This window comes from Kryptolebias marmoratus, linkage group LG8 (assembly GCF_001649575.2).
Source record: "Kryptolebias marmoratus isolate JLee-2015 linkage group LG8, ASM164957v2, whole genome shotgun sequence".
NCBI lineage: Eukaryota > Metazoa > Chordata > Actinopteri > Cyprinodontiformes > Rivulidae > Kryptolebias > Kryptolebias marmoratus.
In genome coordinates this window covers 27,204,294-27,225,830 of record NC_051437.1, presented here as the reverse complement: position 1 = coordinate 27,225,830, position 21,537 = coordinate 27,204,294, and the positions used below count along the sequence as shown (strand labels likewise).

Here is a 21,537-nt window from a genome sequence, read left to right as displayed (position 1 = left end):
CAGCATCTTTCTCCGTATTTGCCACTTTAAAACACCAATCAATATTCTTCACTGATCATGAATTATACCAACCTTGTGTTCTTTTAAGGCACAATAGAGTATGTTTAAGAGAAATGTGCGCGTCTGTGTGAAGCCTGTATTCTAACTGGGGGCGGGTTATCAGGTAAGGTCTTAAAGGTAACAGTGATGCTGCGGCAATACCACGCAGAAGGAGGCTGCAACCTCTGTGTTTTGAGTATTCTTAAATCAGCTTTTTAAACGTTATGGAGTCAGCCAACATCTCGTCGGAGTGCGGCGGCTATCGGGACAACCAGACTGAGCCGCGCGTAACGGAGCGCATGGACACCGCCGGCTACCTTTTCCATTCAATTATACCCGATGAAGAAGCGGTTCCGGTCCTGATGAGTGTTTTTGTTCTGCTCACTCTCTTCTCTTTTGTGGTTAACATGTGCACTCTGTACAGCATTGAAAGGTCTGATGATCTCTCCTGGCAGCCGCGCTTCATCCTCTGTGAGAACCTGATTGTGAGCGACCTCCTGCAGACAGCCACCTTCGGTCCGGCGGTCATCTACTCACTGGTCCGACGCCAAACCATGGCTTTCAACCCATGGTGTTACCTTCAGTACATGGTGGGAACAGCTAGCATCTTCTCCAGCCTTTCCACCATCACCAGCATGGCACTGGAGCGCTACTTATACGTGTGTTTTGCGCTCCGGTACCTGGTGATAGTCACTCAGATGCGCCTGAGAATAGTGCTAATCTTCATCTGGGTGTACTCCATCTCCATCGGGATCATCAGCATGGCTCTGCTGCTGCACAACGGGAAGGAGGAGAATAACCATCATGTCACAATGGGGCTGCTATGCGAGCCGGACGTGATGGAGCAACACATGGGATCGCCGCGCCCTTCTGCCATCTTTCGTAAACTCTTTGGCTCCTGCACCTTGCTACTGTGCCTGCTGGCCCATGCGTTCTCCTACTTCAAGATGTCCCAACATCCAAGCAACGCAGTGCTGCCGTTCTACATGTGGAACCACACAGCGCGCAAAACAGTGATGTTTTACTGCGGGATGCTGTTCCTGCAGCTGCTGCCGCTCCTCATAAAAGTCACCTCGGATGCTCTGTGGGAGTTCAGGGGGACCGGTGTGATCGAGCTGTCCTCTCAGTCACAGGGCGGCTCCAAACCCACCCCCTCAGCTACCGCGGCAGGGTTCCACGTGTCCCTGTTGATAATGCTTTTAGTGCCACCGTGCATTAACCCTCTGGTGTACGGGCTGAGGAGCGCGGAGATCAGGAAGGCGCTGGCAGACCTGCTCCGCTTGCGCACAGACAACAGAGTCGCAGCGGAGCCTCCAAGAGAGATGATAAGACTCAGAAACATTGCGCATAATGACCTTGCTGAGGCTGGTTAGTCTTATCTTTCTGTCAACGCTGGAAAACATAGGCTATATAATATTTGATCAAAACAAACAAAATACAGCCCTGGAACAAATTAAAAAACAATGAAAGAAATTGTTTTTCATTTTAATGTATTTAATCAAAATGAATTTTTTTTTGTTTTATTCTAGTGGTGTCCAATCCTGGTCCTGGAGGGCCACTATTCTGCAGGTTTCAGTTGTTTCCCTGTTCTTCAGCAGGTCTTCAAGTTCTGCAGAAGCCTGTTAATCACTCAGTCATTCAAATCAGGTGTGTCAAAGCAGAGAAACATCTAAAACATGCAGGACACCCCAAATTTCTAAAAAAAAAAAACCCTTGTCATTTAGAGTATTTATTTGCAGAACATGACAAATGATCAGAATAACAGAAAAGGTGCAGTGTTTTCAGACCTCAAAAATTGCAAAGAAAACAAGGTTATATTCATTTTAAGACATCACAATAATAATATTTTACTTTAGGTAGAGATCAGAAATCAATATTTGATGCAATAACTCTGATTTTTAATCCCAGCATCTTGGCCTGCTCCCCATCAGTCTTTCACATTCTTGTTGGGGGACTTTTTCCCTCTACTAGCTTGTGACCATCATGGTCCGCTGGTCCTATCCAAACCTGAACCTTACTGAAGACATGACTCTAAGTGCATCCATCTGCCAGTAAAGCCAAAACTAAATCCTTCTTTTCCTCACTTTTCTTTTAAACGCTTTAGGCATGGTCAGAAGTTCTTTTTACTTGTGAGTTACTAGCACTGTTTTTGCTATCCTGCTGGTCCTATTGCAAGAAGTTAATAACAATCGCAGCAGTGGGTTTTATTCTTTTCCTCATTAAGATTTGGTTTAGGTGATCAAACAATCATTACCTCATTAAGTAGAATGAGGGGTGCTTGTGTTGGAATTAAACAGAGACTGGAACAGAACGGCTCTCATACATGTTAAAGATGCAGATGTCTTTCAATTTGTTCTAGAGCTGTATTTATACGTAAAAAGAAATGTGCAACTTGTATGCCACAAACTGTTATTTTTATTCATTATTCCGTGGTTTTATTTTTAAATACTAACTAGCTGAAATCAGGGAAAGCAGAAGGGAGGTCTGTAATCAGTTTACAACAAAGTGTTTTTGACAATCAAGCACTGCTGAATATATTTGAATTCATACTGTGAGGAGCCTCGAGAGACTTTGTGTGCACTGCACACCTTTGGAAACTCGTAAACTGATGCATGGCATGGCAAAAAGATAAAGGAGACAGGAATGCCCAGCTTGATGGTTTCTTTAATTAATTACCAAAGAAATGTCAAGTAAAACATCCCAGTGATGAGACAGTTTCAAGTGTCAGAATCAGTCTGCCCTAAGACTGTAAGCAATGTCTTTAAGACAAGCTTGTCAGCAAGAAAGAGCAAGGCCACTAGTTTTATCATAAATGAATGGCCAAATCACTTTAAGAGCAATATAACCTATCATAAAACTGAACAGATACAGGCTTGGATAAATCTTATTAAAACAAGGCTTCATTTCTCTTGAGAGGTGATTCATGTTAAAGCAATTGTCTTATGCATGCCGCTATGCCTTTAGTATATGATAGACTAAACAAACATAATTGTGAAAAGAAATGATTTGTTGTTTATTTTACAAAGATATGCTAATATAGTATGGGCAGATTTGTTGGTGTCCTTAAAGAGAGTATTAATCTTTGCGTTATAGTCATGGTTCAATCTAAGTGTTTGACTTCAGTTAGTATCACAGGTGCCTTCAAACCTTTCACAACCATTCAGCCTGTTTAAGGAGAGCAAACAGCCACTGGGTAGTTTTGCATGGTTGTGTGCACCACACTGAACATGGAGCAGAGAAAACAAAGACTAGAGCTGTCTGAGGAGCTCATAAAGATGATTTTAGATATTCATGTTAAAAGTAAAGGCCGTATGACCATCTCCACGCAGCTTCATGTTCCTCTGACCACAGCTGCCTATATTATTAAAAAGTTCAAGGTTTATGGGACTGTAGACAACCTCCCAGGACCTGGACTCAAAAGGACGTGTCCCCAGGTTGATCAGACGGACAGTCTGGATGGAAAAAAAGAACCAAGGAAAATATTTAAAACCTTTCAAGATGAACGCCAAAGTCAAGGTGCATCACTTTGCAGATTGCATTTTAACCTTCTCAAGGCAGACGTTGCAGATTTGCAACAGCGAATTGCATATACCTAATTACTCCACATTCATATTTTATGAGCCTTATTTTACCCAGATGATAATTTCCCCAAATATCTGATTTTTCCTGTTACTAAAACTTAATTTGAGCCTGAGAGGGTTAAATCATAATGGAAGAAGACCCCAGAGGGCTCCACTATTGACAAATAAACTCAGAAAAGTCAGTCTGGAAGTTGCCAAAATGCATGCTGACAGAACCCAAATTTTCTGGGACTGATGAGACAAAACTGGAGCTTTTTGGCACCAATCACAGCTTTTTGTTGGGCCCCCTTCTTGTGGAAGGGGACCATAATATACATGACAATTCTGTTACACTTGATGAGGACATCTCAAAGGGCCTATCAGTAAATCTTATTTTTTAACAATACAAATATATTAATAATAACTTGTACATAAAACACAGTCATGCATTGGTGTTGCTTTTTGTGTAGTTGTTTGTTATTCTTTTATATAAAACCTGAATGTAAAAAACTTCAACCATACTGTTGCAAGAACTGCAGAATATGCTGTTGTGATTGTCTGTGAACTCAGGAACCCAGAAAACAAAATTGGTCTTTTTGTGTGCTGTTTTAAGTCAGTAAAGGCAGCTTGTAAAACCAGCTAACTTTGTGATTTGTATATAAGGAAATCAATGTTATGCAACCTTTTCAGAGACACATTTGTTTTTTAAAAGCAAAAAAAAAGAAAAATTACTTGATTTGATGTACTTATTTATTTTATTTCCATGAAGTGAATGATACTATATGGATCATACATTTTTGGGGTATTGAGGAATTTTTCAGGAGAGGGTATTTTAGGTGCTGAGTTTTAACTTAACAAAACAATGAACATTATAAAAATGTGTAAAGTCTTGTTTTTAATCTCTGTGTCTGGGAATTAACAAAAAGACTTTGCATTGTCTTATACATATAAATGTAAGTGGTTCAAAATGACTGGTTTCTGAGTATTTCTTACCAGACAGCAGAAGCTCACATGCGCTCCAGAGCACACGGATATTTGGGAAAATGCATCAACACTGAATTAAGAGGTTTGCTATTTTGGGAACTGAAGAAGTAACACTTAAAAAACAACATAATTGAATCAATCAGCTGATCTCCATTCCAATGACTAAAAACCAAAAGGTTTGAAGGAATTAGGGGTGGAAAAACTGGGATAACATCTCCAATAATGGCACAAACTAATGTATAATATCTACTGATTTTAGATTTATTTGCCAATTTTCTTTACCTACTAATTCCCGTTCATGGTTGCATGGTGCCTATATCTCCAGCGTTCAAGTCTGGACAGGTCGCTGTGTGCATGTTGCTTTGTTTTTCTCTTATTATATGTTGCCTGTCACGAGTTTAACTACATAAACCACACATCACTGTGGGCTTTCCACAGTCACCAGCTGTATAATTTGTGCAGACGAACAAAGAGCACACACAGTGATAGTAGCTTGTTGGCTAGAAATGGTATGAGCTGTGGAGCAGATTTTAGGTTTTAGTCTTTTTCCAAATGAGGAGAAAGATAAGTTGGTTCTTGTCTCTGCAGTGGCAGAGTGACGCTGCTTCATTTAAAAAAAATGTTAAAGAAGAGAGATTTTAATTCTTTTACTCTGATTCATTAGGTCTAAAATAAGCTTACAGGAGCAGGGAAACAAGGAAAACATGCAGGACAGCGGCCCTGGAGGACCAGGAATGCCCACCCCTGATTGTAACAACACAGAACATCTATTTTTATTTTTTTGCCAATGCACAGACTTTATGGTTGCATCTTGTTTAGTATCAGGAGAGGAGAAAAGAACAGGAGTCAAAATACAACGCTGACTATTGACTGGACATTTACCAACCCTTTGAGCTGGCATGCACAGCTGCTCTGTAACCTAATTATGGATATGCATAGACATTTAATGAACCTAAGAGTCTTTTACCTTCTACAAACACAATGAATGTAAACATACTGGAGATATATTCTGTCGGAGCTTCACATGACTGAAAAAGACAATAGATCCCTGATCATTTGGGTGAAGAAAACCACAAGTAAGAAGAACATGTGGTTATTGGAATATGTTGCAATTATATTCATTTAAAAGGCACTTAATGCTGTAAATTATATTGTTCAAGTAGAATAGTAATCACCAGACAGCAATGCACATTTTACTGAAAGATGAAAACTATGTAAAAAGGGAAAATGTGCCATGATATTTAAGACATTTTGCATTTATTTCTTATTTTAAAGTGATCTAAAAACATGAAGATAATAAAAATAAAGAATTTTATTCATATTTGCAACAGTTTAATTTACCAACGCTGATTAAAACGAGTCCTCCTGAGACTTTATCTGTCTTAATTTATTTATAATAAACAACACAATTTAATGCAGAACCTCAGTGTAACTTACTTTTAAGGCTGTTTATGTTCAACTGATTTCTTTTGAATGGTAATTAGTAAAAATAAAACATTCTGTATTTTAAAAATATATTAAATGTTGCTGCTTGTGGTGCTTTAATTTGTGCATTAATGATTTCTAATACAAACTCACAACTTTTCAATAATTAATTTTATTTTAAATATTCTTAATTTGTATTTGTGATGATCTTTAATGTTTGATTTTTTTTAATTCTCTCTTCTATTATTTTGATTTAACATTCCTGAATACTGACTGCAAAATCACAATCCGTCCATCCATCTTCTCTACCCGCTTCTCCTTTCTGGGTCACAGGGCGCTGGTGCCTATCTCCAAAATCCCAATCAAAACATTTAATTAAAATAAAAACAACGGGAAGATATTTTAATTAACATAAAAATAAAAGAGCATGGTAAATACCATCTGAAGAACGTATGATTAAAAAGTAATGTAGCTGTCATAAGTCAATAAAACAAAGCAGCTCACCATATATATATATATATATATATATATATATATATATAGGTTTTAAATGTTTGTTTTTAATTGCCTTTTAACATTTTTGAGCACCTGGCTCCTGAAAGGTCTGTTTATTCACAGCCCTTCTTAGTTTAGATGTCTTTACATGCGATACCAGATGACCATTAAGTGCCTCTTCTGCACTTACACGTTTCCCAGTATGGATCAACTGTGCTTCAGTGAAATCTCATAGAAATTTCATACGTCAGTCAATGTGGTCTGGCAGTAACTGGGAATGTGTTTTTAATTTTTCCATAATGTGTAATCCAGTACACAATTTGAAGTGAGCACAAGAATCCAGCTGCCACGGCAACAGGTCATTTATAGCATTGTGCACATCATTAATGCATGAATGCAGCATGAATGCAGCGTTGTATGTTCAAGTAGTCTTGAATCCACAAAGGAGATGAAAATGCAAACAGCGGTAATGTCATGGTTTTAGTCTTCATGATGTTTTAGTAATGTAATTTATTATGTTCTTGTTATCTTCTCTTGGTACCGTGTTTGTCAGTATGTTCTTGTAATTTCTGTCTGTTTTTTCCATTTATTAGTAACAAGTGTTTAGTACTTGGTTTGTTTGTCCTCAGCTCCCCTGATCTCCAACCAACAACCACTACATTTGAGATCTGACCAGTCATGAACTCTGCAGACTCAGAGCTTGATGATTCGATGCAGTATCTTAGCAAACTGCTAATGCGAAAAACCAGGGCAAGCTGGGGGATTTTTTAAATGTATATTACAGCCTACCTCTATTTGTAACAAATAGACAAAGACATTTATTTCAATAAACCACTAAGTTCAGAAATATAATGAAAATTTGAATTATTTGACTCAATTTCCAACAACAAAATGTATATTCACATTGATTTTTTATGTAAAGTGATATGAATCAGCTCATTGCCTTGGGCAAACTTCAATAATATAATTTTTTTTATGTTTGTTTATTGATTGAGACCACAAGGAATGAAATGAGGATAGAGAAAAACGAAGAAGACAGTGAACTGAAACACAGAACCCAAGACTTGAGGTGAGAATGAAGACAGAGAGATGATTAAAATGCAGAAACAGTTTCTGTTTCACCCTCTTTCGCAGCTGTGAACGTGCCAGTGACGCCATACAGCTAATATGCATATTGAAACACTATTGTTAACTGAATGAATTTATGGAAAGCAGGGCTCGTTAGATTCTGAATTTGGGTGCTGTAGAATAAGAATAGCACATGAGAAGGAAAGAAAGGCAACTTGATACACTTACAGGTCAAATAGGGAAAGCTGAAGAGATAATCAGAACACAGGAGAGGCCATATTCACGAACTAAAGCTGAAGGAGCAGTTGCAGCAGTAATACAGGACATCCTTCTTTGTTTTGCAACATGTGCAAAGTATTAATCTTTGCCTTATCTTTGATTGTGATGGCCAAACCCATAGCCACACTCCACTAAAGTCAGTAACTCCTGTGCACCCTAATTCATTCATTAAACATATTGAAACTTTAATTTGTAATAAAATGTTGATTTAAATACATTAGTTCTAATTGAAAGCGTGCACGTTTAGTTACTTGTATTTTTATCAGCTCATGCTCATCTTTGGTTTGTGCTTATGATTAATTCTTTGTTTGTTTTTACCGGTTGCTCACCTGACGTGGTTCCTGGGAGTTAAAAGATGGCAGCCAGGGCTTGGCACACCTAAAAACACAGGGGATAATTGGACTGCACCACTAGTTCCTGCTGGGGAGGGGGAACTTGAATTTGCTTTGTTTAAATAAGCTTTGTATTTAATTTAATATTTGAATGTAAAATTTTATAAAGGTTACGAAGCTTGTGACAATCTTTATAAACTGAATCACTTCGGGTTTGTGCACCTTTTGATCATTGATTTTTTTTTTTCTATAAACCCAGACTGAAAAACTGGTATTTTTAATTTATTTTATAAAAAACAAAGCACAATTAAAATCAAAATAATTATTTGTTCGTGTGCAGACAAACAGACCTAATCAAAATCTTCAAGGTGGTTTGATTTTTATTGTCTGTTTAAGTAAAATAAGAACAGCTACAGAGCATAAAATAATCAAACTTTATTTTGGAATATTAAGTTGTTACAACATGAAGCTGAAGAAAGTACATTGATAAATAATAAATATATTTTAGGCCCCGTGTTCTGTTTGTTCAGTCTTGTAGTTTATGCACAAGAAATAGAAACATATATTAGAATATAATATAACATAATAATAGAAATAAGAAAAATTGGTGTCAGTGCAGCAGAGCAACCTTTCATTGTAACACCACCATATAGATTGAAGTAGGTTTAATATCTTTTAATGACACTCAAGCTCTCTTTAAGCATGTTTTGATATTGTGTTTTTGTTATGCTTTTATTTCTGTCACTGAGCATGAGTAATTTCATTAAAATCAGATAAACAGCTGTTTGTACTGCTGTCCTCATCTCACAACGCACTGTGTTGTGACAAATACAATATTATTTTCATTAGTAATATTTCACACAATCATCAGTGTGTAATAAAGAAAGTCTGGCAGCAATGCAAAATATCTTCCTTAAACTTTGCAGTTCTTTGTCCTTGTACTTTACTTGGATAAAAAAAACTGACTTAAAAAGGCAGTGTTTCAGAAAAACAGAACTAAGAAAAATATCAGCTCACTTTAGATACACGTATAAAACAGTCTGATTTTACAATGACAACAGCAAGTAGGAACTAACAGAAACATTATTTATATCATGCTCTGAAGTGGAACTGTTTTTCTTTGTTTTAAATGGGTAACTTGAATAACTTGATAACTTGAATTTTCTCTTTAGCTCAGATACAAAAACTAAGGTGCAGCTGCATTGCACTGAATAATACCTTCACAGAATTGCAAGCCGAACAGCTCAAACAGGTTTGTCGAATTCCGGTAAGACACAGAGTGCTGCACTGTTCTGACCGGTTTCATTTACAGCTGAAATGCAGAAGTTCTCCTTTTTTTTTCTGCTCGTTCACCTGCAGAGAAGCAGTCTGAATCCCACCCAGTTTTACAGCATCAGCTGTGAAAATGTCAGAGCCATTCCTGTAATTTGTTATCTAAGTGTAAAAAAAACTAGAACAAGGAAGTACAGCATGTATAGTATCAGTAAATTATTTGTAAGTGCTTTTCTCTGTGAAAAAGAATGAGGAAGCTTCAGTGTAGTCACAAAAAGGAACTTCATACAGACTCACGTTGCCAGACAAGTGGAACCTTCTTAACACCAGCTGCTGTAAGGTTTAATTTTTCTCCAATTTGAGCTTTCTTGTTGCTCCTCAGTTTGGATTTATATTTTAATGTTGATGCTTAATAACTGAATTAATCTTCTGCTTTAACTCTTGGATATCTTTTTCAGGTTTTGCTGAATTCTTAATGGATACCGACGTGGCCTCGTATTCAAAATTTCGCTCAGACTCTGCGAGCAGCCTGTCTGGAGCGGCGACCCAAAGCTGCTCTGAGAACAAGCTGAAGTTTATCTGTAAGCTTTGGCCTGGTCCTCTGCAAACGAGTGCAGATGAAGACTATTGTGGCAACGGGAATTATGAGTCCGTGTCAGTCATCCTCCCTGCTCAGTGCAGCATCTACCAGTTGAGGCTACGCATCTGTATGAAGGTATGTAACCCCAAATTGGAAGGTTTTATCTACCAAAAGAGCTGTTTTACTAAATACATACACACTAAAAACTGCCGGGTCGTAGGTTAGGTTGGTTTGACCAAATATTGGGTCAAAACTTTGGCCCAGAGGTTGGGTCATGGATGAGCCATGTCATTCTTCATAGTCCACCATTTTAGGCCAGAAGTTGATCAAATTGGACTTGACTGAACCTCTGCTTTAGGGATGTTATAAATAAAGGTAAGATGGTAAAAACAACTCGTAAGAAAATGTTTAATCTGCCTTAGGGAGCATCAGCTAGCTAGCATCAACCTAAGTTGTAATTATCTAGTAACCCAGATTTTGGATTGCTCTTTTTTAACTCAACTTATTTTAGCTCTAATTCAACAAATTTATAATTTTAATCTAATTTCAGGTCAAAAACACTGAAACTGATAACCCAACCCTTCTGAATTAAGATTACCCAGGGTTGACTCGGTCCAAATTTGAAACAACACTTGGTTTCCATTTAACCCAGTTCTTAGTGTGTACTAAAGTTTCATGAAGAAAATGTCTTCCTCTTTTTTTAATAAATAAGTCACACCTATTGACAGATTTTTTTTTTGTCCAAGTGGAATTGAAAAGTAGGTCATATTAAGGTCAAAACATGTTTTTGCCTATTTTACATCTTTAGGTAACTTTATGCTTTATACTTGCAGTTTTTTCCATTTAGAGTTATGGTTATTTTTGTCTATTTTATAACTTTATCCCAGATGATTTTACACTGTACCGTTCTGTCTTCATGTTACTTTTGTACTTAGTGTGGCAAAGAATAAATGCACTTTTGTTTCACTGTATTATAAATTTATCTAAAATGACAATTAAGTGCAGCAACTTCAATTTTAAGAAAAGAAAAACTATATTGATGGCATTGTCAAGTTACCTAGCACTTTGGTCAAAGCTAAAACATTTAAATGACTCTTAAAGATGGTTTTGGAACTACATTTTTTAATCATAATAAAATTAAATAAAAAATCAGAGGAACTCAAAGTGATTTCAATGCGATCAGTACTGGGCATTAAGTTGTTTTAGTTTGAACCAATAAAAGTTAGCAGTTTGACTGAGTATATACTCCAACTCACTGTAGTTTCTTATCATGTAACTCAACAAGTTGTGCTTTATTTTATTCTTCTGAGGAAAAAAAAAATCAGTCTAGATGCAGAACAAATATAGTTTCTGGTAAGATCACATCTGAATTTTTTTTTATCTACAGTACTCAAATATTTGTTTCTATGCCTTCAGGCACAGGAACAAACCCGTCATCCTGACCCTTTTGCCATCCTGGATCCTGAGAAGTACACCCTGCTGTACGCCAGAGGGGATGAGTGGTATGAGGCCTACGATGACTGTCAGATTATCAGGACGTTAGATATCCCATGGTCACATGATGACTCTCAGGGTCTATTGGCACACATAGCTGTAAAACCGCTCATTGCGGCTGATCCAGAAGAGAAGAAAAGACAGCAGCAGTGTTTAACCTACCTGATCGGACATGATCTGGAGAAAGAGGCATCTGATCGACTTGGTGAACTCACATTCACCCGCAGGAAACTTGCATCTTCACGAAGGCAAGAGCTGAGGAACCGGGATGAGACATTGTATGCCACGGAGCCCTGGATAACATCTACCCCCATCCCAAATGAGCTTGAGGACTGGCTGAAAAGAAACATTTCTGTCACCTTCCACTACCTGAACAAGATCAGTTTTAGTGTGCAGGTTGATTCTAACGCAAGTCCAAATGTTCTTCTTAAAGTTTTTAAAAGAGTTGCCACAAAAGAGGGAGTTGAATATGACACTTCTGACGGTCTGGTGCTGAAAGTCACAGGGAGGGAGGAGTTTTTTTCTGGTGACTACACCCTCCTTGATTTCCTCTGGGTTCGACATTGTTTGAAAACCAATCAGGATCTCCACCTCTCTGTGGTTCCTGTCTCACACCTTGCCGATGAGACCATCAAGTTTGTGGACTGGCCGCTTGTTGATGGTTTCAGCGGACAGTTCAGTTCCCATGAAGATCTCAGTTTCCAAGGGAAGGATTTGGATGACATCTTCATGATCTCCTTGTGGGACTGTGAGAGAAAGCTCAGAGTCAAACTGCTTGGCTTCGACATCCCCAAACTGCCAAACAAACGACCTCAGTCTGTCTATGTTGAAGCGTCCATACTTTATGGTAGCAAGGTCCTCTCCTCGGTGTCCTCCATTCCCAAACCTTTTGCAGATGAGGTGCTGTGGAACGAGTGGCTGGACTTTGATATTCTCCTCAGGGACCTGCCACGTGGAGTCAAGCTTAGTCTTACTATTAATGCAAGTGCTAATGACATGTCTCCAACAACCAAGGACTCAAAGCCAACAGGAACCCGAGACTCAAAGGGAACGATCACCAGAGACCCAAAGCCACAGTTGTTTGCAGCCAACAAAGCAACAGAAGCTCAGAAAGGGAAAGAGAAGGTGCTCTACTTTGTCAATCTTCTTCTCATAGATCACAGGTGAGTTTACAACCAAATTCCCTCATTCTTGATACAGATAGGTAGCTTTAACCTACAAATTTAGAATTGTTAAAGTCAGTTTACAAACTTTAACATCCAGTAGTGCATCAGAAAATCTTTTTTATTTTTCATTCATTAAGCACTTTGTACTTTAAATATACCTTATCAGTTCGACATATTTGTCTCATTTATTTTATAAGAATCCATGAATGTGCTAAATAGATCTGCAGCACTCTTTCTCTGTGCCTGGAAGAGATTATGTGTTATTAAATATCAGCACTATATAAAACTTAGCCAAAAAGCTGTTTGTTTGTTTTTTTTTCAATAGAGGAAATCAGTGTTTGTATTGTAAGTAGGGAAGTTTGGACACACAAAGAGTTTTAATTCAATAGATTACCACTTTTGCAAACATTGTATTATCATTCACCTTTATTTATGCAGACAATCTCACTGAGGCCCAAGGTTTAAAAATGAAGACTTGCTGAAAACTTGTCACATAACTGGAAATGTGACCGGTTTTTAGGTGTTTTAGTAACAAAAAGGGAGAAGAAATAAAACAACAAAACAGCAGCATAAATATCCACACAGAAATTAAATAAGTCAATAATAAAACCTCATTTTAAACAGTTTAGTCTTCTTTTGTAAGTTTTATTACTAATTTACGATTAAGTCTTGTAACAGTTGTTTTTTTTGGAACTTTTTTTTTGTAACTTTTCAAACTAAACTATGGTTTGGATCAAAAGTTACTGCTTAGTGACTGCTTTCTGAATATAATTGCCCACATAAAGCTGACTTTTTTTTTGAGGAAAGCCTTTTCTTTCTGATTCACTTACCTTGGCTTTTGTCTCGTTCCTTATGTAAAATCACCTTCTTCTCTCTTTTCCTCTGAGGTGTACAGTATGTGAAAGCAATCTCAGTATAATGAGTACATACGTCTCTGTGGGGTGTGTGTTATTTTACTTTTTATTTTCTCAACAGCAGGTGGCCAACATAAGTGTTGCTCGTTAAGAGTTTTTTTTTTCTGAAGAAAAAAAAACATAAGTCATGAAATTCTAAATAACAACCATAATGGGACACTGATTTTTCCCCGCAGATCCGTTCTCAGCCAGGGCGCCCACACCCTGCACATGTGGTCCTACGCTGACCAGGAGGATGAGGCCATCACCTACCAAGCAGACAAGTTGTCCTCTGCTACAAACCTAAACATTGCTGAGTCTATGGCCATCAGCATCCTTTTAGACCGCTACAGCTTCCCAGTGGTTCTCCCAAACACCCTGAGCTACGGTGACATTGTTAGTGACCCCACCTCTGACCTTTTTCCAGACAAACCCACTGCCTGCTTTTCTGCCTCACCCGAGACCAATGCATCCAGTCCAGAGTCTCTTTCTCCACAAGTGAATACTCTTCAGGTCCCAAACACCGACATGGTTACCCTCAGAACCCCAGCTCCAGTCGGGAACACCAAGAGGGCTTGCCTCAAAAGGTTCCGGGAGGAAAGTGTCCAATATGCCTCCAACCTGCCCCACTTCTTGCGCAATATCGATTGGATGAACCGCAGGGTGGTTGAAGACGTCCACTGGTTACTGGGAAACTGGGACCCAGGGGAACTGGATGTAACTGTGGCCCTGGAGCTGTTGAGCATGGATTTTGCTGATGAGACGGTCAGAAGACTAGCAGTGCAGAGACTGGAGATCCTGTCCAATGACGATGTGCTGAAATATTTGCTGCAGCTGGTGCAGGTATGTGTTATTAACCTGAAAATAAAAACCATACGGACTGCATTCAGCTGATGGAAATCTTGCCATTAAGCTTGGCAATTAATTTGTATTGTTTTTAATAAGATCTGCGGTAAAATGCAGTAGCAAATAAGTCTCTGATGATACTTTTTAATTAGTTAAAATAATTTTATTAAGCCCTTATGTAAACATTGTTCTTTGAATGAAAGTAAAATTCTTCACTGTTACTTGTCAGTTAACTTTGGCCCTTCCTTTTCTCTCCCACTCATAAAAAACAAAACAAGTGTGTTGCAGGATCTGTGCAATGAGATGAATTTAATTATACCGATTCACTTGTTTGCACTCTGCCTGTAAGAAACATTCTCTTGTCGTGGGTGTAAATACATCCAGTTTAATGTGAACATATCAGTGAGTGACACTGACCCACGTTTGTCTATCATCTTGTTTACTTTTACAGACCTTGAAAGTGGAACCTTACCATGATAGTTTTCTGGCTCGATACCTGATTCAAAGAGCTCTGCGGGTGAGTTGTAAAACATTTAGTGTTCTATGCATTAGCTTTGGTATAAAAAAATGATGAAGATGATGCTTTTACATAAAGTATTCGGCTGTTAGGATAAATATAATAGTGGTGAACTAGGTGAAAACAATAGTTTGTTGGTATGAAATTTCCTCAGCTCAGCAAACACCAAACAGTTATTGTCTGTAGTTAATTAAAATTATAGAATGGTTCCTTTTGCATGTGTGTGCATGCTTACATTTTATTTGCTTTTTAAAATCCTATGAAGCACAACTTTTTGCATACACATAACTTTTGGCATTTCTCTTGCAGAGCAAGAGAATCGGCCACTTCTTCTTCTGGTATGTGCGCAGTGAGGTGGCAGGGTGCCCATACTTCCGCCAGCGCATGGCTGTGATTTTGGAGGCCTACCTGCTGGGATGTGGTCAAGCCATGATTGACAGCTTCACCCTGCAGGTGCAGGCAGTGGAGGCCCTGAAGGAGGTCTCCATCATCATCAAGAGACTTTACCCTGACAAAACTGATCTCCCTTCTACAGGTGAGAAAAACTCCGCAGGGACACTGAGATACAGTGATCCCCTTTTTGACACGTTAAGAATAAAATCCCTAAGATGTTCATAGCTTTGGCCTTTTTTTTTAACCTTTCTCTTATCTTTGGCGTTTGGCATCAGATTCACTCATATATTTCCAATGAAACGTCTTCTTCAAGATTATACGCCGTTTATTTGCCTACACAGGTTACAGCCAACCACATTGATCGGTCGTGTGACTCAAGCTGTTTTGTTTACACTGAGTGCAGACCCACATTCCAGAATTGCATTGGCTACATCTTTAAAACTACAGTTTTTTTATATACTTTGCAGTGAGTACCTTTAAGGAGGCTTGATTAAAACAGTTCTCTTGGGTTGAAAAGTATCCGCTGAGTGATCCTGGTCTGAAAAATGCAATTCCGCTTTAGATATAAAAACGCTTTTTTTGAACAAAAGAGAATTTATGCACTGGCAATATTTCATTCAGACTTCTATAGAAAAAAAAGGAATGATAGGAAGAAATTGTATCTTTAATTGAAAACGTCAAAGTGAAGTGAGATCTTCAAGTGCAGCGAAATGACCTATCTGACTTCTGTTAATAACTCTTCTTCAAGAACAGAATAGGAGACTTCAATCACCCGGTTGAAAATATGTCAAAAAGACATCAATGTCTGCACTAAAGCCTTTAAAACTTAGACATTAATACAAAGGTTTTCTTGTCAGTTTGAAGACATTAAAGTCAGTTTATCGTTTTGTTATTTTTAGTCAGCACCAAACACAGATTTAATGTTGCATCCAATTCTGTTGCGTGACTAATTCAACTAATTCTGTAGTTTGTGTATTTTTTTTACTAACCAATCTTTATTAGCCAAAACTAAAATAAAAAACATTAACAAATCATAAACGGTCTTTCACTTTCAGCGTAGTTGCAATAATAAAAGTAGGCGTACTAGACAGAGAGATTGTTCCATACTTATATTTCACAAAAAAATTGTTTTTATTCTTTTTCTTATTAAAATAAATACCTATGATGACTCACTTCTCCAATTATGTACCTTATCAACTATCTCTGTTATTTCAGTTAGTCAGTTCATTACTTGCAGACAAATAGTTCATCTGGTAAATTATTAGTGTCAGTTTTACTTTCTAAGAAGGATTTTTTCAAACAATCTTAAGTAAATTTAATCTGGCAAATCAATCAGTTGACTATTTTTTATCTGGTGAAATTCACAATTCATTTCACATTCACACATTACTGATAGAGATGTGCTACTTAATGAGTATTCAGGAGCCATCTTGATAAAGTAACATTAAATATATACAGGAAATGTTTGTTATTGAACCTTCGTGACCAAATGACACCAACCTGAATCAGTAACTCCATCCAATAATTAAATTAATCCAGTTAAATGTCTCTTGATTGTTTTTGTTTTAGCTCCCCTTAAACTACAGGAGCTGTTATTAAGAAACAATCTACCAAACGAGTTCCTGCTGCCCTTTGACCCCCGCATCAAAGCTGGAAGAATCCTGGTAGGTCAATGTTTTTTTTTGTATTTGCAAATAAAGTGTTTTGGATTTTCATGATGGCATACTTTTTACTTTATGGAAGCTTTATTAATGTTTTATAACGCTTTGTCTTCTTTGGAAAAACAGCATCTCTTATTTAGAGAATAAGAAAAATCACAAATTAATTTTTTTTTCAAGTGTTCAACTTTAAACATCCATTTTCCCCCTTCTGTTTTTCTGTAAGGCATTATAAAGACTCGTTGCAAAGTCACAAAGACAGGCAAAATAAAAATAAATAAATAGATAAATCATAAAGTAAGAGATTAAATCCGTAAAAACAAAATTCTCTTATTGATGGTTAAAGTGTCCAAAATCTGTGAACAGCTGCCAGCTGACATGTACATTTATTTACCTACACAGACTACAACCCAGCCCAATGTAGGTCAATCTCAAGACTAACAAGATTTTACAGAGGATTCTGCTGAGTTCTTTGTTTACATTGATTGCGTACCCACATTTCAGAATTACTTATAAATATATCTGGAAAACTACTGGTGTAAACTCAAACTGCACCATTTGTTATAGGCCAGGTTAACCTTTATTATGCTTATTTTGTAGTTTGCAAAAAGCACATTTAACATGGTTTCATTTAAACCAGTGGTGTCCAATCCTGGTCCTGGAGGGCCACTATCCTGCAGGTTTTAGATGTTTCTCTGCTCTTCAGCAGGTCTTCAAGTTCTGCAGAAGCCTGTTAATGACTCAGTCATTCAAATCAGGTGTGTCAAAGCAGAGAAACATCTAAAACATGCAGGATAGTGGCCCTCCAGGACCAGGATTGGACACCCCTGAAAACTGTTTTGAGGTCTTTTTAAAGATAGTAACACAAATAAGTTTGCTTTTTTGAAATTCTTTGGATCCAGCTGGACAAATGTAAGGTCATGGCCTCGAAGAAGAAGCCTCTGTGGCTGGAATTTTCCCCGATGCCGTCACCCACCTCCACCACGCCCGTCGGAATAATCTTTAAAGAGGGGGACGACCTCAGACAGGACATGCTGGTCATTCAGGTAACAGAGATCGTTTTGCTCTTTATTCAACTCACTTAAATAAATTATAACTTTCGAGTAAAGTAATACCTCAGATTGTATGTCTCTGTTTAGACTTTGGTGGTGATGGACTCGATCTGGCAGGAAAAATCTCTGGACCTTAATCTTATTCCATATGGCTGCATCTCCACAGGGCAGAACATAGGTAATATCATGGTCCAAGTACTAATTAAAATACTAATTAATACTGCCAAGTACTAATTAAAAGTTGTATAATGTGGTTGTATTACCTGGTACCTACTTAGATAAGTACCCATTACATACCTAGGTAATACCTGGTACATACTAGGTACTTATTTAGGTGTACCAGGTACATTTATTCATGCTGTAATATGTATTGCTACTTATTTTGTTGTTTTTTCTTCTTACAATTGAAGCTGAACTGACCTTGGTTTTGGCATCTTTAGATCCAGATCTTTGTGTTTGAAATTGTTGAATTTGTTCAGATTTTGTTACACTAAAAAACAGACTTTTTTTTCAGTAACACGATAAAAGCTTCACAAGTAATGTGTTTTCAAGGCAATCCTTAAACGCTGAATGAAAACGTTCCTTTGATTAATTTTCGATTAATTTATTTTTTAAAGGCATGATTGAAATAGTGAGGAATGCAGCGACCATTGCTGCAGTCCAAAGAAGCCATGGAGGAACAACGGGAGCCTTTAGAAATGACGCTCTGTTCGAGTGGCTCAAATCCAAAGGTCCTCTTCAGGAAATAGTGAGTAATAAAAGCACAAAACATACAAAAGATACTTTCCAGGAGAAAGCTTGCTAGTTTAAGGTTTGTTGTTGGCTAAAAAACAAGCTGAGTAATAATTGTGTTTGCAGCTGCTCTCAGGCCAGAAGCAGTGCTAAATATGTATTTTTAACTGATCCACTAAATAACCAGTTTTGTAATGTTCTCACTACATTTCTCTGTCTGTTTTAAAGTAGTTGTTTTTAAATGTTTACGCTGTATGCGCTCATATACAGGTTAATTACTTTATATTGGGGGTCTCCAAAAGCCTCGTCTGCTCTGATTGGTTGGATGTTCTGTCTGAGGAGTTATTTTGCCCTTATGCCGAAGGTGAAGGCCGAGCGATAATTGTTATTGTTGCATCCCAGCGAGCAGCTTGAACATTATTTAAACAAAAGTGCCTTTTTTCTGAGGTCAAACCTGTGAGAGGCTGAATGTTCGTTTCCTTGACGAAGTTGTGGTTGACAAAACAGTTTTACAGATTATCTCCTGAGGCTTTTGAATTCCCCTTTTTTTAAAAAAATATGCAACAAAGCTGAGTAGCCCTGATGTTGACGAAGACAAATAATGTTAGGAAGCTGACAAAAAAGCTTTTAGTAAGACTTTCTGTAAAATTAAAAACTAATAAAAAGTTGCAAACTAGGCCAGTCATTCAAACAGAAAGTAAAGACAAAGATCACGGCGCTGCCTGAGACTTGACTGGTTATTTTTACGTTAAAGACTATTATTATTATTATTAGTCTGTTTTGGTTTTATTTTACTGCAGCACTACAATACCGTCGAGAGGTTTGTGAAGTCCTGTGCAGGTTACTGTGTGGCCACTTACGTACTGGGCATAGGAGACCGACACAACGACAACATCATGATCACAGACCAAGGTATGCAACACAGCTCCTTGTTCAAAATGAATGGATGTTCATATGCTCTTTCTGTTATTCATTAAGTCATTATTACTGACTGTTTAAATTTTGACAAAAGAGCAAGAGTATTTAGAAAGCATGTCACCACTCATGTTTGTGCGTTTTCTCCCTCACAGGAAACCTGTTCCACATTGACTTTGGCCACATCCTGGGGAACAGAAAGCATTTTCTTGGCGTGAACAGGGAGCGTGTGCCGTTCGTCCTCACACCTGACTTCCTGTATGTGATGGGCAGGGTCAAAGGTCGAAACAGCCTCTATTTTCAGCGCTTCAGGGTAAAAGTCCCTTATTGGTGTGATTGTGTTATGTGTGACTATTATCCACCACAAGCTTCACCTTAAAGCTCAGAATTAAACTTTATTGTTTGTTTGTGAACAAGCTACATTACTGTAAGTAAAAACAGAATGTGTGTGCGTGTTTTTATAATTAACTCCTGGTGTATTTCTGTAAGATTTTGTTGTGAAAATCTAATTAGGATGCTGTCTTTCAACATGCAACCAGTCTGAACTACTGCCATCCCAATAACCGACACACACACAAATCCGATGGGTTATTTGGCTTTTGATTAGCTGTTCAGAGTAATTTAACAAATAATGAATAAGACTTCGTAGAGTTAAGAATAATGCAAGCATGAATGAACCATTAATGTATACATGCATTTTGTTGTATTCTAAATCTTATAATTTGTTACAATATATTCTTGTTCTGCTTGTCTTGTCTTGATCAGGACACTTGTAACCAAGCGTACCTCCTGCTGCGCTCCCACTCTCGCCTGCTGGTCACTCTTTTCTCCCTTATGCTGCTGACGGGCATCCCAGAGCTGAGCGCTGCCGAGGACATGCGATACCTGAGGGAGGCACTCCAGGAAGAACAAAACGAGGCCGTGGCCAGGGAGCATTTCCTCCATCGGATCTCTCAGTGCGAGGAGCTCGGCTGGACCGTCCAAGCCAACTGGTGGATCCACATGGTGGCAGGCATCAAGTAGACCACTGTCTTCTACTGTCGTACACTGTAATGTCTTTATTCTGTTCCTCAACACAGTGAGGTTTGCTTTTAGCTGTTTTGATGGCCTTTGGTGAAATCTGTTTTATTAGAAATCAGTAAAAACCAAAGACAAAATGAATAAATTCTTTTAATTTAAAAAGAAATTCCAGTACTTGTTTGCTTTGACTGATAAACGAGATATTGAAACCAATAATTGTGTATTTTTGTATGAATATTTTGACATCTGACACCTGAAAAAAATGGCAAACGTATTTATTTAAAAAAAAAACTGAAAAAACATTTGGATTTTAAATTTGGTTGGTCCCTTGTGAAAATAAATTTGTTTGTCTTCTAAGGTCTGAAAAGACGTGAGAAATCAGACAGGAGAGAGACCAGTCGGGGTGTGTGGCAAAAGCTTGTTTTCTTAAAGATATTGTTAAAATATCATCTTGGCTTGTTTTCCTGAGCCTAGTATCGTGTCTCATGCTGCCTCATTGATTAATTGTCTCATTATATTCCTACTATACATGTCAAACCGTTATAAGTGATTTTCTGCAAGTTGATATGTAATTTATTTCACCAAGCAGAGGAAATGTGGTTTGCACAGTTTCAAGAGTGCAATGCAAGTTCTGAATGTGTGAGTGTATAGATCAAATCAATCAAATCAATCAAATTTTATTTGTATAGCACATTTCAGCAGCAAGGCATTTCAAGGTGCTTTACATAATTAAAAAACAAAATAAAAACAGCATGTGACAATGAATAAACAGTAAGAAAGAGACAAACATCAAAAACCCGCACTCTAACCCTAATTT

General features: G+C 37.7%; 3 protein-coding genes across 3 annotated transcripts in view; all 3 read left to right on the top strand.

Moving 5' to 3' along the window:
• The window catches only part of zgc:103759 (U8 snoRNA-decapping enzyme), a 576,073-nt gene that overhangs the window by 82,368 nt on the left and 472,168 nt on the right, over nt 1-21,537 (top strand). The window lies entirely within an intron of this gene.
• On the top strand, nt 264-1,412 carry LOC108233066 (melanocyte-stimulating hormone receptor). Its single transcript, XM_017411244.1, has one exon. The coding sequence runs from the start codon at nt 264-266 to the stop codon at nt 1,410-1,412; it is 1,149 nt and encodes a 382-aa protein (XP_017266733.1).
• si:rp71-17i16.5 (phosphatidylinositol 4,5-bisphosphate 3-kinase catalytic subunit gamma isoform) lies at nt 9,568-21,040 on the top strand. The gene is made up of 13 exons (XM_017411184.3): nt 9,568-9,789; nt 9,913-10,169; nt 11,451-12,691; nt 13,785-14,430; nt 14,885-14,950; nt 15,260-15,485; nt 16,913-17,007; nt 17,904-18,047; nt 18,141-18,231; nt 18,671-18,801; nt 19,586-19,697; nt 19,856-20,013; nt 20,466-21,040. Exons 2-13 carry the CDS (start codon nt 9,930-9,932, stop codon nt 20,721-20,723), a joined length of 3,408 nt encoding a protein of 1,135 aa, XP_017266673.1. The 5' UTR covers nt 9,568-9,789; nt 9,913-9,929; the 3' UTR covers nt 20,724-21,040.

What these genes read in the sequence shown, in the direction of transcription:
- LOC108233066 (XM_017411244.1), top strand. Translation starts at nt 264, where the DNA reads ATGGAGTCAGCCAACATCTCGTCGGAGTGCGGCGGCTATCGGGACAAC.
- si:rp71-17i16.5 (XM_017411184.3), top strand. Translation starts at nt 9,930, where the DNA reads ATGGATACCGACGTGGCCTCGTATTCAAAATTTCGCTCAGACTCTGCG. An exon ending in GGCTACGCATCTGTATGAAG is followed by an intron (nt 10,170 to 11,450) that starts GTATGTAACCCC and finishes CTATGCCTTCAG; the next exon opens with GCACAGGAACAAACCCGTCA. An exon ending in TCAAAGCTGGAAGAATCCTG is followed by an intron (nt 17,008 to 17,903) that starts GTAGGTCAATGT and finishes CTTTGGATCCAG; the next exon opens with CTGGACAAATGTAAGGTCAT.